This window comes from Calliphora vicina, chromosome 4 (genome assembly GCF_958450345.1).
Source record: "Calliphora vicina chromosome 4, idCalVici1.1, whole genome shotgun sequence".
NCBI lineage: Eukaryota > Metazoa > Arthropoda > Insecta > Diptera > Calliphoridae > Calliphora > Calliphora vicina.
The window spans coordinates 30425746-30446132 of NC_088783.1; the positions used below are offsets into that span (position 1 = coordinate 30425746).

At 28.5% G+C, this 20387-nt stretch overlaps 1 protein-coding gene across 1 annotated transcript in view; it reads right to left on the minus strand.

Moving 5' to 3' along the window:
* Positions 1–19475, minus strand: part of LOC135958324 (GTPase-activating Rap/Ran-GAP domain-like protein 3) — a 134596-nt gene extending 115121 nt beyond the window's left edge. The window contains exon 1 of the mRNA XM_065509227.1: positions 18763–19475. Within this exon, the coding sequence (XP_065365299.1) occupies positions 18763–19475 (713 nt within the window). The remainder of the gene's footprint in view (positions 1–18762) is intronic.
* Between the last annotated feature and the right edge of the window lie 912 nt (positions 19476–20387).

Here is a 20387-nt window from a genome sequence, read left to right on the forward strand (position 1 = left end):
AATAGCCACAGCAGAAAGTACAATAAGTGGAAGCGAAAGAATACTAATTAAAAGTTTAATTTATTCTGACATTTTTTGTAAAATAAAAATTTAATTTTTGCGATAAGTACTTGGAGTGCGCCTGAAGTGATTTCAATTTTCCATTTTTTTGTTGTTGTAAACTAATACAACAAAATAAAAAAAACAATATGAAGGAAATCAATGGACTTTCGAGCAGCATATATTGGCATTTCTACAGAAAGTTCTACTGGAAGTAAAAATTTAAATGATTTTTTTCTAACATTGCAACTAATCTTAGTTGTTAACATGGGAAATTTAGCCTGAAAACTTTTATATTTATTTTTTACTTTCAGTTACTTTTAATGACATTTCTCGTTAGTATTTGTTGTATGAAATCCTTCTATTAACATGGAATTAATACAAACAAAAATTAAATTTTCATTTGATTTTGTTCATGTTCTAATGTCACGTTCTTGTACCTTAATTTGATTATCAATGTGTGTCGCGTTCACAATCGCAAACAAATATCAGCAACAAATTAATTCAAAGCAATTAAGAGTTCTATATTCGGTCATGACGAATCTTACATACCCTTCGCCAAGTATACTTGAAGATAAAAATTAAAAACTATTTTTGGCGAAAACTAATTTTTTGGTTAAAAGAAAATTTTTTAAGGAAAAAAAAATTTTAAAGAAAACAAATTTTAGGTAAAATATATATTGGTAAAAAAATTTCGTTCGAAAAAATTTTCGGTGAAAAAAAATTAATGGAAAAATATTTTTAAAAAAAAAAATGTGAAAAAACAAGCGTAACACAACTGCATGTAAGCTATAGCGAGACTGACAGCTTTTCTTTTTGTACAAAATGTGTGTTATGTCCAGTATGTGACATATACAGTACATAGCAAAAACAACTAAAACGCGTGATAGACTTGAATATTTGCTTATATCTCAGCCATTTATCGATTTGAATTTATATATCAATGATGTATGTAAGTTATTTGTGGGGATTTTTAAATTTAATTTCAACAAACAGACGGACATGGCTATATCGACTTCGCTATCTATAACAATCCAGAATAAAAAATTTGGAAATCACAAACGGAATGACAATATTAACCCTTGCCACTCATAGTGAAAGGTATAAAACAGTTCATAGCTCGATTCATAGTAAATTTTTCATTTGATTTTGATCATGTTCTAATGAAAGTTTTAATTAAAATCATCATTTATTGGCTTTTAATTAAAATTAGTTACCAATCACGCTTAAAATTGTTTTATTTTCAAAGCGTGTCTCATTTGCTATCGTAAGTGTCTTTTTTAACATTCATATATTTTTATGTAAATGCTTTAAGAATGAAGAAGTAATTGGGAGCAATCAAAAGAGATCCACTTAAATATAAACAATATTACGATAAAGTAGCTGAGATGACGCCGTAAAGACGTAACAAATAGCAGGTTTTCAAAATATCGTCTAAGACTGGCAAAATAGGGCGAAAGAAATTATGCAAATAGAAGTTTGAGTATTAAAGTTGCATTACAATTGGGCTTAGTTAAAGATATTATTTAAAGGACTATATGAAATGTATAAATAAATATTAAATTTCGAAATGCAATTTTGTGTTGAAATTTAATGAACTTATCCTGATAACAAACGTTTTGGGATAATATATCGCGTTATTCTACTTTAGTTACAAAAAATCATTTTAGGAAATGATGTTCCAATTCGCAGATTTTTGCAGTTCACTTTTTGTCGCGTTCTTGATTTCACATTAATTGGTAATATATTGGAAACAACACAGTGTCAAAATCAACTATCTATCGCTATCGAAAAATTAAAAGAAGAGACAGATTTTAAGATTCTTTAAGATTCGAGTTGAAATTCTTGATTTCACTTTAATTGGCAATATATTGGAAACAACACAACGACAAAATCTACTTTTTGCACTAAACGTAGTGCTACTGAAGAGCTATCGTAAACTGGAAATAAGAACAAAATTGTTATGATTTCTTTAATGTCACGTTCTTGACCGTGGAAATAACATTATAATATTACATATTTCTTCCTAATTATTATTTGTTTATACAAATAGTTAACAACCATTATATAGCGTGCATTCCAGAAATATATTTTTATATATTCAAGTAAATGTTTGTGGCAATAATTTTCATTATTAAGAATTACTGCATAATATGTTGTTCTCAAATTATGATCTTTACATGATGATAACCATATTGGATTTAAAAAAAATTTAAAGGAGTCACCGAGATACTAAGTTTATTATTAAATATTTTTAGAACTTTCTGACAGCCTTTGAAACATATTTTCTGACACCATTCGAAAAATGTAGTGTACTATTAAGCTGTCACATTTCTCAAAATATATTTTGATCTATTGTAGAAACAATTGTTATATTATTGAAAGAAGAAATTATTAAGAACAATTTGAGTTACCTTATAAACGAATCCATTTACGGGTCTTAAATGGGTTGGGTCGAAATAAATATTTTGAAAATTAGAAATGGTTTGACAAACCTACCACCTTGAGAAAGTGTATAAAAATAATATATGTATAAAAAATTTCATTAAAAAATATCTGCAGGATTTTTTGTTGAATAATTTTTGCTAACTTAACCCAATTTGTTGTTATATTACAATGACGAAATATCCATAATGCGAGTAAGTTTTTTCTCTCACACTCATTTCTTAAACCATAAATGAAATCAAATAAAAAACTTTGTGAATATCTTCACAGATACCCAAAGAAGTTTTACATATTTATAAATACTCTTAGTGGAAATAAACAGGAAGTAAGCACCTTATTGGCATAAATTTTGAGTTACATTAAAGTTTTATCTCTAAAATATAAAAATATAAAATCACCATGAGTGGCAAAGATATACCTGTATGTCATTCCGTTTGTAATTTCTATACATTTTCTTTTGCCGCCCCATCTGCATAGAAGGCGGATTCCCATAGCCATTTCCGGCTGACCGTCTGTATGTTGAAATCAATTTTCCGAAGCCCCCAAATACATCAATATATATGGTATAGTCCCGGCACGGATGCTATTTAAAATCGATAAAAATCGGCCAACAAAAAGCACGGGTTTTCATATAGGTGTTAGGCTGTTTTTAATCAGTTAAACAATTTTTTTCACCAAAAATTGTTTTTAATATTTATCATAAAGTATGCTTGGTGAAGGATATATAAGATTCGGCATAACTGAATAAAGTACTCTTACTTAATATTAACTAACATTCTTTCAAAAAAAATAAATACTGTGATACGTGTTTAAAACGTTTGTGTTGGTTGATATTTGGTGTAACTTAATCTCTCATATTCTTAAAACTTTTTTTTCTGAATTTTGTAATATATTTTAGAATTTTAAACAACCCTTGTTTTGTTATGGTATTTGTAATGGTTTCGCACCTGTGACAGACCTAATGAAAGGTTGCTTAACCTTATTTGTTGGATAACACCAATGTTATACATACTTATCTACAACATTTAATGTGTCAAAGATGCTTGCAAAAGGGACAGAATTACTGAATTCATGGAAGAATTTTTAAACACATCTTTATGAAATTGTATATAATTTAAAGAATATGATAAAATGATTAAGTCCCGGAAGAGAGTAAATTTAAACATTTTAGTCATTCTGTGATAGGAAACGAAACTAACCCAAAAGTATTTGTTCTATTTTGGATATTATAATATTGAAATTTGATGAAAATAAATTGTTTATCAGTCCAATTATGAATAAAAAATTCCGCTGGAGTTTGTTCCCCGAGAGTTTTTTCCCATTGAATTTGTATAGGAAAAATCAGAAAAGGGGAAAACCTCCCGGGGAATTTTTATTCATAATTGGGCTGTATGTGTTCTTATTTGTTTAAAATTCATTGATTGTCAACTTTTTGCAACAATTGGATACGTGAAGTGATATGTCCTCCTCTCATATGTCATGGAACCAGTACGATTTTTAAAATTGACACAAATTTTCGGTAGGGTAGTTTGATGAAAATGCGATTTGATATGTTTGAAATATAGGCTATCGATATACATATATCTGTAGTTATTTTAGAAATACATACAAATTAATAAAAAGTTGACTAAGATGCAACTATTACACTTATTTATGATTTCGTCCTTTTAGTGTTTGTAGGAGAATATTATTCATTTTTATGGTTGTCAAAAATTCCGCTCTCGTAACTCTTCAATTTATAATTGACCAATATTTTTGAAATGGAAGGGTCACAAGCCAGTAATCTTTTGGTACAAAATCGATTTCGTTGTTTCTACACCATTCAATTATATTGCTTGCATAACTAAAACTTTCCAAAAACAATTTTTCTTGCAACTTGTCACAGACTTTTAATACTTTTCTCTAAAATGTCACTATTTCTTGTAAAGGTTGTAAAAACACATTTTGATGTTCTCCCACAAGAATACATAGCTTGCGAAATTTTTTGGAAAATGTTGACTTTAATTACTGTTTTCTTGCAAAATTTTCCTCCATTCAATTAAATTTTCTTAATTGTTTTTCGTAAAGGCGTCAACTGCGCGTGTTTTTTCATAAATTTAGTTTTCCAATGCCATCTGGAAAATAATAGAATCCTGTTCAAAGCTTTTTTCAATTGAGTTTAGGAATATTTGACCTTGCATACCTCTACGCCTATGCTCTCTTTCGATTCAGTTATAAATAATGTACCTTTTACAATCGGACTGTACGCCCGAATACGACACACTTTTATTCTTCATTCAAGATCTGCAGCATTTTTTCACAAAACTATTATTAGTGTGACGGCATAGTGTAGTGGTTAAAGTGCTTGCCTACAAAACCAAGCACCCCAGGTTTGATCCCTGGCAGAGGGCGAATAATTTTAATCATGGTTTTCGAGTTTTTAAAATTAACTCCCCTCTAAAACAATCCATATAAGATGGATGGTATAAGATGGAAGATGCTTTGTGGAAACCAAATGCTGGAGAAAAAAAATATTATATATTTATACTATTAAGAAAGCTTTATAAGAAGATATTTACATTAATGTAAAGTAAAAGATACAAATAAAGTTAATATGAGATCAAGAACGTGACAACAAAATGTTTACCAATAACTTTTATGTTCTTTTTTTATATTGACCGTTCTTCAGCTCCTTCTTTCACAGGTTTAATATCTTCTAAATTCTAAAAGCTGCGATGATTACAAATCTCAATTTTATACTGAAATCTTCAATATGGCTGATCCAATATGACGAAAATATGACAGTTATGTTCTTATGCATTCAAGGAGGTTAAGGAATAAAATTTAAAAAAAAACAAAAATTTGTCGTCGAAATTATGACAACTCCCATATATTGTAACTTCCAAAAATCCAATTTAAAATTTAGTGTTAGTGAGTTCAAGACTGTCTTGAAAACTCAGTACTTAAATTTTCTGCGACTTATTTAGGGCCTGGCTCACTAAAAGCGAATGAACATTTTCTTATTTTATATTGAAAACAACAAATAAATTTGAGCCAGGCCCTTAGAATCATCGCGAAGTACTGATAACAAACGATAATTTATGTACAAAAATGCGACATTACAATACGAACAAAATCAAATGAAAAATGTAGTGTTAGTCGATTTTTGTTTGGTCTGTTTTAATTGTTTTGTATTAAAATTATTTGTTGTCGACATTTGAAAATAGATATAATTGCGATAGCAAACGCGACACATTTTGAAAATCAAACGATAAATACTAAACAGAAAATAGACTTAAAAAGACAAGTCATCAAAAGGTACCTTTTTGTGAGATTATTTCATTGCAGTTTTTCCGCTGAGCCATTTCTTCAGGCTGAGCCATTTCAAATGGTTACTCGGAACTAAATCCGGGGAATAAGGCGCAAGAGGGAACATTTCGTAGCCTAATTCATGTATTTCTTGCGGGAATCTTTCTCATACCGAAGTGATCATTCAAAATTTAAACCACTGAGCCATGTGAGATGCCTATGGCTTCCACAATCTCTCATACCATCAATTTCCTATCAGCCTATACTAGATCGTCATTTTTTCAATTGTTTCGGGTATAGAGACCTCAACTGGGCGTCCATAAAGTTCGGTTAATTTACGATTCACATGATGGTATCAACCATATATATGGCTACAGTAAACAAGTATATTTTTGTGACAACCATTTGTATGATAAATAATTTTATCATTATATGCAACATAATATGGTAAATCCTTCATCATAAAAATGGTAGTTACAAACATATACATGTTGTAGCCATATATATGGTTGATTCAATCATGTGAATCGTAAATTAACCATATTATAGTTACCACAATCATATAAATAATTACTGTGACTATAATATTGTTTAAAAACATGTAGAAATGATGAAATGGTTACAGTAAACATATACAACTATATTTTTTTTCTGCATGTACTAAAAATGTTGGTGTAGGTTATGAAGACTGATCATACTTAAAAAAATGTTGTTATTAACTTTAGTGACTTTCCGAAATATCCTGCTCAAAGTATTTCTATAAGCCACTCCAAAAATGTAGGGTATTTACTTTAAAACTTAATTTTAATCCCTATTTTGTATTTATTAAACAGAGCGAAAAAAAGTCCTACAAAACTTAATGTGACTACAAAAAATTTTGCCTTAACAGCAATCCCTGTCGTGTTACAAAACTTATTATTCTACGCAGAAAAAAAGAACCCTTTTCAAACTCTTATTCCAAAAAAGCATATTAAGTCATATAACTGTATAATAAATATTTAGTATAAAAAATGCTGTTCCTTGATGTCCTGTTTGTATCTGTAAACAAGCATTTCACTTAGAATTACACATATACATACACTTATACTTATAACTAAGTATGTGAGTGTGCGTGAGGTGTAAATGTATGTAAATATTTACTATTTCAAGTGTTTTGCTTTTTGGTTTACAATGTAAACCACTGCAAAAAAAATAAATATTTGCTGAAATCCTTATGTTTTCAAAAAACACTTTTCGAAATTAAATTCTTAAATTTTTCACTTGAAATTTTTATTTCGTTTTTCTTTTCTTTTTTTTAATTTTATTTATTTATTTTCATTTATCATACTATTATCACACACAAACAAACATTGTTGATTTATTTTTATTTAACTGATCACTTATTTCTTTTTGTGTTGAATTTAAATTATTTTCATTTAATTTTTTTTTTATTTTTTGTTGCTATTTAATTTATTTCACGTTGCGCTTATTTTTCGTTTATTTAGTAGTTTTGCTCGTGTTAATTGTATCACGTTCTCTTTGCAACTGATTTTCCCTTTTCAATATTGTCACATCACATCACACAACACATGAAGGCAGGCAGGCAGGATAAATAAGTGTTACAATCCAATTCAATCCAATCCAAAACTGTATAATGTAGCTAGCAGTACGTACTTATACTATAGATATCTAGAGCACTCACACTCCTCCGCTTGTCTAACAGAGTTGTAAATAGCAAGAGTATAGGTTTTTGTATCTACTATATATTTGTTAGTAGTTTAAGTGGATTTTATTGTGACGTCATTAGTTTTTTTTATTTTTGTTTTTGTTGATTATTTACATCTTGTTGTTGATGTTGTTGTGCAAAAGTATGTCACATTTTATTATTTGTTTACGTCTTTACTAAAAATTTGTTTATATACGATGTTGAGAAAAAAAAATCCGCATGGTGGATTTTATTTTCAAAAGCGCAGGCGTTTGTTTACTCACAAATAAGCATGAGGCAATTGTTATTGATGCTCTTTTATTTTTAACCTTTAGCAGGCACTGGGGCTATTTTAAGAATGACATTTTTTATTCTCGATCACACTAACTTGTTATATTGCTGACGTATGAGTATTATCAGTTACAATTAATATTAATCATACGCTACCAATATAAATGCAAAGAATCCTACTGCCGTTCGAAGGTGGATTATTTTTCAATCTACTTTATTTTACACTGAAATTATATTGAAATTATCTTAAAACAAATATGAGAGCTACATATATTCGTGTCGAATCTTATGCACCCTTCACCAAATTATACTTTAAAATAAAAATTTTAAATATTTTTAGGTAAATAAAATTTTAAAAAAAAATTGTTTAATTTTTTTAGCGAAAATAATTTGATGGCAAACATTTTTTTTTAATTTTAAAAAAAGGAAAAAAAATTTATAACAAAAACATTTTTTTTGGAGAAAAAAAAATCGAGGTAAACAATATTTTCCCCGATTTTGACCCATTATAGGTTCATACAGACGGGAAGACGGACATGTCTATATCGACTCCGATATATATAACGATCCAGAATATATATAGAGTATATTTATTGGGTCGTAGAAATTACAAAAGGAATGATAAATTTATGTAAATGACAAACCTTAATATTGTTACGAAATTGTACTTGAATTCAAATATAACGATTTTTGTACTTGAATTCAAATATAACGATTTTAACGGCTTATTTAAAGTTGCATAATGCCTTCAAATAGCAGTGCTCAAACTTTAACATATCTGTGGGCATTATTAAATTTGAATAAAAGCATTCAGTTGACCATTGATCGTAAGTTGGCAACGCTGTTTGCTGCGACCGTATATTCGAATTCGAATATTCAGTTAAAGAACATTGTAGAAACTACACCACAGATGGCGCACGTATTAGTAAGATCTAGAATATTCGAGCTTTGACAGTTAAAGAGCAATCTAGAGTGCAGATGGCAGTGTTAAAAATAGTGGCAGAGGTTGCAGTCGTTGGTGAGAAACACTTTTCGAATAAACATCAACTGAGTGCTGTGTTTTTCAAGTGAATTCGTGTACATTATAAAGTGTATGTCCGTATTTCTGCGAATTTGTAGACGTGTATAAAAAACATTGAGTGACTATTTAATTATGTTGTTGTACATTTTAAATAAATAAAGAGTTGTTACAATTTTTAAACTACTAAACGGCTTTTATTTGCAATCAAAAGTATTCGGTTTATTTAAAGGAAATAAACCAACGTTTTGAAAAGGTTAAAACGTAACAATATAGAAATGTTCTAACTTGAGTTTTTTTATATATGAGCTGATCATTTATCGAAATAAATGAAAATCTGGGCTTACAAAAAACACGAGTTAGGGCCTTTCTATAATAAGGTAACGATATACCCATGCCACTCATGGTGAATGGTATGAAAATCATTGTCAATTCAAACGTTCTTTAATAAAAAAAAATATTGGAGTGGCAATAATGAACAAATGTTAGCGTCTGCTAGGTATACTAGTCGTAAATAGGTCTAAATTGAAGAATATTTCGTGAAGTACCATTTAAAATTTATATGAAGATATAGGACGTATGGAACTAATTGTTTGGATGAGTTCAATAGTAACAGCTGCCTTGTTGGTTGGCTATGTAAAAAAACTGATGGGCTTAATTATTTAAAAGGACATAAAATATACATTTCGGAAATTGTTGAGTTTTCTTAATTTTTGCAATTCTTTTTCATAGAAAATACAGCTTAAAGTTGGTTTATTATATTAATTTTGATGGCAGATCAGTCGGTTTTAAAAATCGAAAAAAACTATTTTCTATTTTTGGTGACTTTTAATCTATACAAATGTTCAGCTAATTTTAATGTGCTTTCTGTTATTAATCTCGAACAGTTGCATGATTAAACTGTCATAACCTGAATGAAAATGTTTCAATATTTTTCTTAGTCGGTTTATACTTATTTCTGTTCACTACAATTACTAATTTAATAATAACGAAAGTGACCAAGTACCTGATTTCGGATTACAAAAGTCTTATCATTCCCATGATAACCGTTAAGATCAATATATTATAGAGTAGAAGAGAATAAATAGTTTGGCTTACACACGCAGAGAAAAAATATAATTGGGCGTGTTTACTGTAACCATTTCAATATTGTTACAAGTTTTTAAACTATATTATAGTCACAGTAACCATTTACATGATTGTGGTAACCATAATATGGTTAATTTACAATTCACAAGATTGTATCAACCATATATATGGTTACAGTAAACAAATATATGTTTGTGACAACCATTCATATGATGAAGGACTTATCATATTATGTTGCTCTCGGCTTAAAGCTTATCATAATCTGAGAACAACATATTATGATAAAATTATTCATCATAAATATGGTTGCCACAAACATATATTTTTTACTGTAACCATATATATGGTTGATACAATGTGAATCATAAATTAACCATATTATGGTTACCACAATCATGTAAATAGTTACTGTGACTATAATATTGTTAAACATCTTGTAACACTATTTAAATGGTTACTGTAACCATGCCCAATTATATTTTTTTTCTGCGTGCATGATAGTAAAAATGTGATTCTCTTCCAACAGTGTGAAAACAGAATCTCTTTAGCTGCTGAAGTGTTAGTTAAATGGTTATCATATATACTACAATTCGTCATAAGTTTTGGAAAAAAATTCAAGAATTATAAAATTAAATTCTCTAAAATATACGACGTCGATGACCACATGTAATGCTGAATGTGGCCTTTGGAATTTCCATAATGCAAAAAAAGCTAAAATTGAGAGTAGACTACAAAACGAGAGTGTATGAGTTCAATCTCGCTGCATTAAAAAATATTTTTTTTTTCTCAAATGCGGGAGAATTAGTACTATTGAATTTTTTAGTGAAGTGACATAACCATGTCATTCCCACGACAGCCTGTTCTACGCAAAGGAATGACTCGAGTTCACTCGGCCAAGGGCTGACAATTCAGGAACCACTGTTGCTACAACAACAACATCAGAATCCCCATGTTAAATTCATCAGTCAATAACATTTGGCGTGGGTTGAAAATACACTAGTAATAGTCCAATGAACTGCAGAGTTTTGAAAAATACATTTCGACTGAAATTGAAAAAATTCAAAAGGTAGATGACAAGGAGAAATCCTATTTAATCATGAGGAAATACAAATTTAAATTCAAAACCAATTGTAGTTATGAAATCGAAATTAATATTGATAAAATAAAAATTGAAAGTGAGAAATCCAATCTAATATTGAGAAGAAACCAATTGAAATTAAGAAATCTAAATAGATATTTTTTTTTTTTATATATGCATTTTTTAAATAATAATTTTAATTTCATTTTGCAATTTGCTTTCTCTTAATATTAATTCGTTTTTCTGAATTTCAGTTTGTTATGTTTGCAATATACAAAGAAAGTTTAAAATTTTGTTCAGATACTAAATTATATAAATTTTAAATATTCGTATGTACAATAATTCATGTATAAAGATTTAGTTAGTAAATATGTCAATGCAGTTTTTTAAATGCTTTTTTAATATTAGAAGTTAAAGTAAAATTAGTTTAATATTTGTCACTATGCTATTATACTGAACAGAACTGTACACTATTTTATTTTAACAGATTTTACAGCATTTAAATGCTTTTACCGTAATAATTACTGTTATTTATTACTGTAACAGTCATTAAAGCTTTAAATGTTAAACGTAAAAGCTTTTAATTATTTAAAGTTGTAATATAATATGGTTTGTGTACGTAATAATAAATTGAATTTGTCATGAAAGCTTTCTATTAGAGTGTCTTCGCTAAAAATGGTGGTTAGTCTATGCTAAATAATAACACATACTCAAAAAGTTACGTCGCCAGCTACAAAATGGTATTTGACAGCAATTTACAATTTTCTAAGGATTTTTTAAAGTCGACATTGACTTAAAATGAGTATTTTTTGTCGACACGATATTTGATAACGACTATCTGGTTATTTTTATCGTGACGATATACTGACAGTTCTCATACAAAAATTATATTAATTGCAAATATATCGTTACGAAAGACGATAACCAGAGATTTAGAAAATGCGAAAAATATTTCGTTTAGTGTAAGAAATAAAAAGAAAACATAACGCCTCTCACGATTCGAATATTTTCGCATATTTCTACATGTACCTCAAAATGAGTTCCGTTTTATGTCACATACGGTATACCCTTATTTCGCTCAATATTTTGGACAACAATATTTCGAAAGAACTTTTTATTATTTTAAAATATTATTTTTCAGATACTCTTATTTTTGCAAAATCTATACCACTCTACAGGCGTACAAATGTCACGTACGTTGATATGGAATTGTTCATATGTCAAATCATAGATATGGGGCATTTCATGTCAAGTGAACCAACTTTTGAAATCGGGGGTTTGAAACAGGGGTTTTTTCTTATCCATGTAACTTATTACCTATTGTTCTTAGCAAAATGTGTCCCTAATAGTTTAGATAGCTCTTTCTTCAATCTTTCAAAAAAAATATTTAAAAAAAAAAAAAAAAAAATGTTAGTATTTTTTTTTCGAAATCAAAAACTTTTTTGACTTTTTTTTTAAAATGGGCCCTTTTTTTCTTAAAATAAAGCTTAGATATTTTCCTTGAACACCTATTTGGTCGCTTAGTGGGATGCGAGTGGGATATCTATCAAAATAAATATTTTGTAATTCAAAACATCAAATTTTTGACTTTTTTTGCAAAATAAAAAATTTGTTGACTTTTTTTTCAAAATCGACTCTTTTTTAATTTTTTTTTTAGCTCAAACAAAAGCTTAGATATTATCCTTGAAGACCTTTTTGGTCGCTTAGTGGGATGCGATTGGGATATCCATCAAAGTAAATATTTTTAACTCAAGACTTACAATGTTTGACTTTTTTTTTGGAAATACGAATTTTTTTTCAAAATGGGCCATATTTATAAAAATTTTTTTTTAGTCAAAAGAAAGCTTAGGTCCATTCCTTTAAGATATTTTTAGTCCCTTAGTGGGATGCGAGACAAAATAAATATTTTATAGCTCAAGAAATAACATTTTTGACGTTTTTTTTGCAAAATCGATTTTTTCTCCAATATGGGCCCGTTTTGAAATTTTTTTTTGCTCAAGGAAAATATCTAAGCTTTGTTTTAAGAAAAAAAAAAAAAAAAAAAAGGCCCGTTTTAAAAAAAAGTCAAAAAAGTTTTTTTATTTTTTTTTTAAATATTTTTTTTCGAAAGATTGAAGAAAGAGCTATCTAAACTATTTGGGACACATTTTGCTAAGAACAATAGGTAATAAGTTACATGGACAAGAAAAAAACCCCTGTTTGACCAAAATGTCAAAATTTGACCCCCTATAACTCAGAGAGTTCTCGACCGATCTTGTTGAAAAATTGTGTCTGAGTTACTATCCAATAGAACGGAAGACATCGATTTCAAAAGTTGGTTCACTTGACATGAAATGCCCCATATATAAAATGACCTATTAGAATGGACCATCAAGTCTCAAATCCGTAAGACCTATACGAGTAATAATCTGGATAACTTTATTTAAAAGTCAAGATACTAAATTTTAATTCAAGATATGATATGACTCTGTTAGTAATGTATTCTGTCGATTTTGATTTTAGGAGTATATTTTTCGGTTTCCCTTCTGATTATACCTTTTACAAGTACGTACTCTTATTTGAGTAAAAAAATTAAATTTTTGTGTGTTAGAAATATCAATAGAAATGCATAAGTAATTAATAAATTATGTAAATAATATGTTTACTAATTGCATAATCATTTGTTTTTATAAATTCTTAGTATGACTTCATACTCAACTCCTACAAAAAAGCAACTAAATATTTTAACTCTTATCGCAATTTTTATAAATTTTAATTTATTTCACATACAATGTCATTCTACAATTAATGCTGTGGTTATTTTTTAAATGGAAAAAATTCTTTCAAATTTTTTTTTTTTTTTTGTAGTCAATAATATAATTAACTCAACTATTAATAGCTAGTGATGCAATTAAAGTTTTTACTTAAAAAAACGTAAAATAAAAATTTGTAAAAATTGTTTCAATTGTTAATTTCGTGAAACCATTAAGTTTTCCTGTTTTTGTGCTTTAATCCTTTTGTTCCTTTTCTTTTTGGGTTGTTTATTGTTTTGTGTTTTGCGGAAATTTTGTGTAACAAGTAAAAATCATGGTGTTAGAATTAATTAAAAGTGTGTTTTTTTGTTGTAAGTTTGTGTTTACGTAACAATAAAATGGCTAGAACATAAGGAACAAAAGAAATATGAAATATAAGTGTTTTTGTTGCTGTTGTTGTTTTTAGAGAGGAAACTTCCTTTTTTATAGCCTGGTCATTACAGTTGTTGGTGTGGTCTGGTGGATGTTGTTTTGTTTGTTAAGATTCTTTTGACAGGTTCGATAATTTCATTGTAATTAACCAAGTTTCTTTTTAATTAATCTTATGAATTAATAATATTCTGCTGGCGTTTTGGTTTTTTCTTAATTATTTTTGGGTCAGTTTTGTATTTGGCCAAAAGGTCTTCGTATTTACATAAGTATATAAATATTTATGTAGAACATTTTATAGTAAATAATTCTTCTAATAAAAAAAATAAATTCAGTAAAAGTTTGGTTGGTGGTATCTACGTATGTATATGTATTTTTTATAAAGGGTATTTCAGTAAGCTTTTCTTATATTTAAATTTAAATATAAAAAATCCAATTTTCAGGCTGAATTTGATCAATGACCTGGGTTATGTTGGTTTTTAGGTCCGCTGTGGTTTGTGGCTTATTAATAAAATGTCATAAAACATTCAAAGCTGTTTTTCTTGAAACGACTTTTTTTAATTATGACGTAGTTGCAGCAAATGAGCGATATGTTCTGTGTAAAAACAAATCAGAAAAGTAGCTCATAAAGTTAAATGATCTGTTTGTTTTGTGCGCAGAGACAAAGCTAATGCTGGGTTGAAGTCGCAATGCGATAAGACCTAGAAGCAAAAGAACGATCGTAAAACTTTGAGTAAAATATTATAAAAAAATACATCTGTTGTGTAATGGATGATGAAACTTTTGTACTATAAGTTTTTTCTGGCTCACTCTTTAGTTTGAGCTATTTTCAAATATCGATTTTGAACCACAATTTTACACAAATAAGTAAAATGTATGCAAAAATCAAACTGCTGGTTTTAGTTTATAACATAGGGAAACAAAATCGAAAAATTTTATATGCTTTTCAAGCTACTACACAATTTTGATGTATTGTGGTTCCAGTAGAACAAATATGGTACAAATTTTAAATTCTATGGAGAAATTTATAATTTTTTTTAGACGTTTCCCCACATAATTAATGATTACTCAAAAACGTTAAGTCCGATATTATTAAAATAAACTTAGACAAATTTAAATTCATATAGCGTTTAATCCGACTATATACTGCGTTTCAATCGGCTCAGTAGTTTCGGAGTTATAATAACAAATTAAGGAAAACAAGTAAGAGAGCTATATGCGGCTATGCCGAATCTTATTACCTTTCACCAAATTATACTTCAAAATACAATTTTTTTCCAGTCGTTTTTTTCATTGTTTTTTTGAATTGTTATTTCAAAATTTTTTAAATTTAAAATTTTTTTTGGTGAAAAAAAATTCGGGTTAAAAAATATTTTTTCCGATTTTGACCCATTGTAGGTCCAAATAACTATGGTCTTTGAAATATCTATTATTTGATATTTATATTGTCTATATTAATGACTTAGTGATCCAGATATAGGTCAAAAATCGAGGTTGTCCTGGTTTTTTCCTCATATCTAAGCCATTTGTGGACCGATTTTGCTTATTTTAATTAGGAAACTTCCCGAAAGCATGTCTGACAGAATTATTGAAGATTTGGATCCCGAAGATATCTGGGGTCTTCAGAAAATTGATTTCAACACACAGATGGACCCTTCTCACGAAGGTGAAGGGTATAAAAATATATTTTTTACATGAAAAGAGCAATTTTTTTGTTTTAAAAAAATTATGAAAAATCGAAAACCGCAGAAATTTTATTGCTTTATCGCAAAGCCACATGTAATAGGAATAAAATGAGATTTCGATCATAAAAATCGATGGATTCTTTTCGAATTTATTCACAACTACACCATTTCCAATTGTATTTCAGAAATTTCTAATTGTATTTCAGAAATTTCTAATTATATAAAATTCCAATTTCATTTGGAATTTTCTCAATTTCAAATGGAAATTCTCAAATTCAATTGGATTTTTCTCAATTTCAAATGGAATTTCTCAATTTCATTTCGAATTTTCTCAATTTAAAATGGAAATTCTCAATTTCGATAGGAATTTTCTCAATTTAAAATGGAATTTGGAATTTTATCAATTTAAAATGGAAATTCTTAATTTCATTTGGAATTTTGTCAATTTGAAATGGAAATTCTCAACTTCATTTGGAATTTTCTCAATTTCAATGAAAAATGGTATAGTACGCACTGTTTTCTCGTTACTCATTTTAATCAGATTAACAACAAATGAACATAATTAACATTAAACATAATAACTGACATATATCAAAGGCAACTTTGAAATCCGATTTATCATTTCCGATTTTAATGAAATTTACCACATACATATATATTAGGGTATTCATTCGACTAATGATCGTTCGATTAATCGAATAATTTCTTACGAATAATTATTCGAACAATTTAAAAATGGCCATTTTCGAATATCGAATAATTCGAACAATTTTATGTAGAATAATCGAATATAACGAATAAATGTTTAAATTTATTAAAATGCTTAAATGTTTTCATAATTTCAAATTTAAATAAGTAATAATGACTACAAAAATTGTATTGTTTCTGAAATTCGACAAATAACTAAAGACAAAGGGACTTTCGATCACAGTAGATGAGTGTTCCGATAGCTCCTTCTATAAATATATAAATATTGCTGCAAGAAGTTACAATTCTAAAAACAAATCTTTCAAAATTTTTAACTTAGGACTTGAACCAATGAAAATAAAAGGTTCGGAATAAAATATTTTTTAATTAGCTGTCGAAATATTAGAAGAATCGCAATTAATAATCAAAATTTTAACTTAGGTTAAAGTGGGGTTGAATGTGATGGAGAATGTGATTTTAAAACGGTCGTCGAAAGTGATATTGAGGATGACATTTATAATGATTACATTGAAATAGATGAAGGCCACGATCTTAAAATATATGTCTAACATGGTAATAAACTTTTTGCGTATTTGTAAATGCGTCAATCATGCACTGTCTGACTTCAAATTAGCCACGTTCACTGACAATGATATCAAACTTTGGACAGATTCCATTCTGTAATTCCCCAAGACCACTTTATTAAGCAAAAATTCGGCAAAGTTGATAGAACTTGATGTATAATACAATTTGTTATACATAAATTTACTAAATAATTAGTTATTTAAAACCCGAATTAATGAACGACATAAAGAAGTTCTTTATACATTTATATTGTATTTGAATTCAGGATCATGTCCAACTATCTCAAATTTGTTAAAGGATAGCTCCAAAACGGAAACTAAAGGGTTTGCTAGTCAATTGTTTTGTAGATTGTTCGGGAGTTAATCTGATCAGAATATTTTTGTTGAAAATTTAATTATGGACTTTGTTTTCGAATGTTTTTTAACATTATCAATACTTGAATTGTTAACTTTAACGTTATTTTTTGTTTTTAACAATAAAATATTAAAAACCCGACATCAAAACTTCATTTTTTACTTTTTAAAAAAAATTTAATTATTCGAATAATTCGATTAATTTTAAATGTGTGATCGAATTATTCGAACAAGTTAAAATATCTTATTCGAATTATTCGTTTTATTCGAACAAGAGAAAAATCGAATAATTCGAATACCCTAATATATATCCAATATGTTCCTCACATAAGTAACTTTTTCAATGGAAACTCATTCTGATGTAAAAATATCGCGATTTAAAAATTTAAAACTACACAAAGACCAGCATAATTTTTGACGTTTTCCTTTATAACTCATGAACTAATCGAGTATCCATCGAAATTTTTTAGCACGAATATAGTAGATAGTTTAGGGGTCCTCATACCGTGTTCTTTATTAATTTTTAATAACGCGATCTTTGATATTTTTTAAATTTAAAATTGACCTTTAACATCTTGGAAGTAAACAGTTTTATTCATACCATTTTAAAGAACAATATCTTAGCCTTTAAAATGGAATCAAAAATTATGTTGGGCTTTGAAAAGTTTCAATATTATCGGCAATTATGTGTATATAATTTTAGACAATTTTAAGAATTTTAAAAAATTTTTCAATTTTCAAATCCCGATATTTTTGAAATGGAATGGGTTTCCGATGAAAAAGTCATTGATTTGAGGAACCCTTTGGAACCGTATTATGTGTGGTAAATTTTATTAATATCATTAACCATAAGGTTAAAAGTATTAAGGTCTCTTCGATCTCAGTCCTTACTTTAAATATCCATAATTTTAAAATATATTTAGAAATGTGAGTATCCTTTTCATATTTCTATCGACTTTTATAATACATGCAAATATATTACACTGACAAAGTTCTCTTCATTAATTAAAACCTGACAAAACTTACACTACATACTACTATAGCTGGATTATAAGTCCTTTCATCATCACATGTATACTTTTATAAATATAGCTGCTTTTGTATAAAAACTAAAACTTTTTATAAACTTTCCAACTTAATAGCTTAAAAATGTCAACTTTTCATTTAGACGTTAAGAAGACATCATCATTCTTTATGTATTTCAACATTTATTGCAATATATTGCAGTACATTCATGTTAGAAGTGGGTATTACACACATTTATACTTCCTAACACTTAATGTATTCAAATAACTCACTTACTTATACACTGACTCATTTATGCATTTCATCTGCAGACACAGATACACACACACTCACCTTCTTGATGGTATGAACTCATCTGGTAGAGCAAATTTGAAAAATACCTTTGGTTTTGCACTAAATTGTTGACGTTTTTGTTGCAATAAATCAACAGCTTGTTTTGTGCCAACAACACCAAGAGCACATTTTGTTGGCCCTTCTGTTGCAACTGTTCTGTTGGTAGCTGCTACTACTATTCTTGATGTTGATGATGATGAAGTACTGACACTTTTAGCTTCCACAGACCTAATTTCCAATTCATTGAATGCCAAAGCATTCTTGTGTTTTTGTACATTATAATACTCCTGTTGATGTCGTCTCGAAGGTGAGGTGGCTGTCGTGCAATTTTTACTAATATCACTGCTGCCATTAGATGTTGCTGCTGTGGCTGAAGTTGTGACAGTTGTTCTAAAGTAACTACTTTTATAACGACGACAAAATATATTATTACGCGTCGCTTCAAATGATGAGGATTTCTTTTCCACCACTGATTTCGCTCGTATGGGTGACATATTGATTTTGCACGTATCACTCGATGTTGATGTGGTTGTACATAAATTTGTACCGAAAAATGAGGGTAAATGTTTGTGGGCCAAACGTTGACCCGTCATCTTAAAGGAACTTTTTGTTGGTGTTGAATTTAAGGATTTACTTTCGTTTGCAAATGACTGTGAATACATTTTATCTAAACGGGGTTTATTGTCATTTAAATTTATATTTGAATGAGACATTATTACTATTATTCACAGTTTGTTTTGTATTGCAAGTATATTTAGTTTGTTTGTTTAAAGGTTATTTCTTTTTTTATTATGACATTCTATTAATTTTCCTTATTTTTTTTTCTAAATATGTGCACACAATTTGTTTTGTTAATTTAAATCATTGTTTCCCGTTAATGAAATTTTGAAATTAGAAAAAATCCTGTTGTGAATTTTTTTGTTCGGTTTTTTCGATTTTTTTTTTGTTTGTTTTCATATCAAGACACAAGTTTGAAATTGACACTTTGGTTACCTGCAGCGAACTAAATGGGTTTTTACAATCTGTTGATTGAATTGCTCATAACCAGAGTAGCTCTATAAGATATTATACATATATAAATGAATAGAAAATAATTTATAGAAAACATTTGTACACTGTTAGAAATGTGGGAGTATTAGAGTAGTTTGATTTATTGATTTTCTTTTAAACTTAAAACAGTGTCATTGAATCCATGGACCCTATGACACATAAATAGTGTTATAATGTCCCTGAGAATAGTGTCACAAATTCATGATGCCCAGAATAATCTTTAATATGCGAAGCCGGTGTTCTAAATATACCAGAGTTTCAATGACTTTATCTTTTAAGCCAAGTTTCTTGAAACGTTGTCGTACATCTTCTGAACTATTGCGAATATACACCACATTCATTCGTCAACAAATTTTATAGAATTCCTATGTCTACGACGGAGCTGCAAGGTATAGTCAAGTGCTGTTGGACCGGGTTCAAAGAAGGGCGGTGGGATTTATACGGTATGAAACTGTTGCCTGTTTTATTGAAAATTTGGAACACCATCAAAACGTGGCTGAGATATTGTAGGGAAAATAATTTTGTTGGTCGAACCATACACATCTGGAACATACTTCGTGCCAACGATTTCCCGG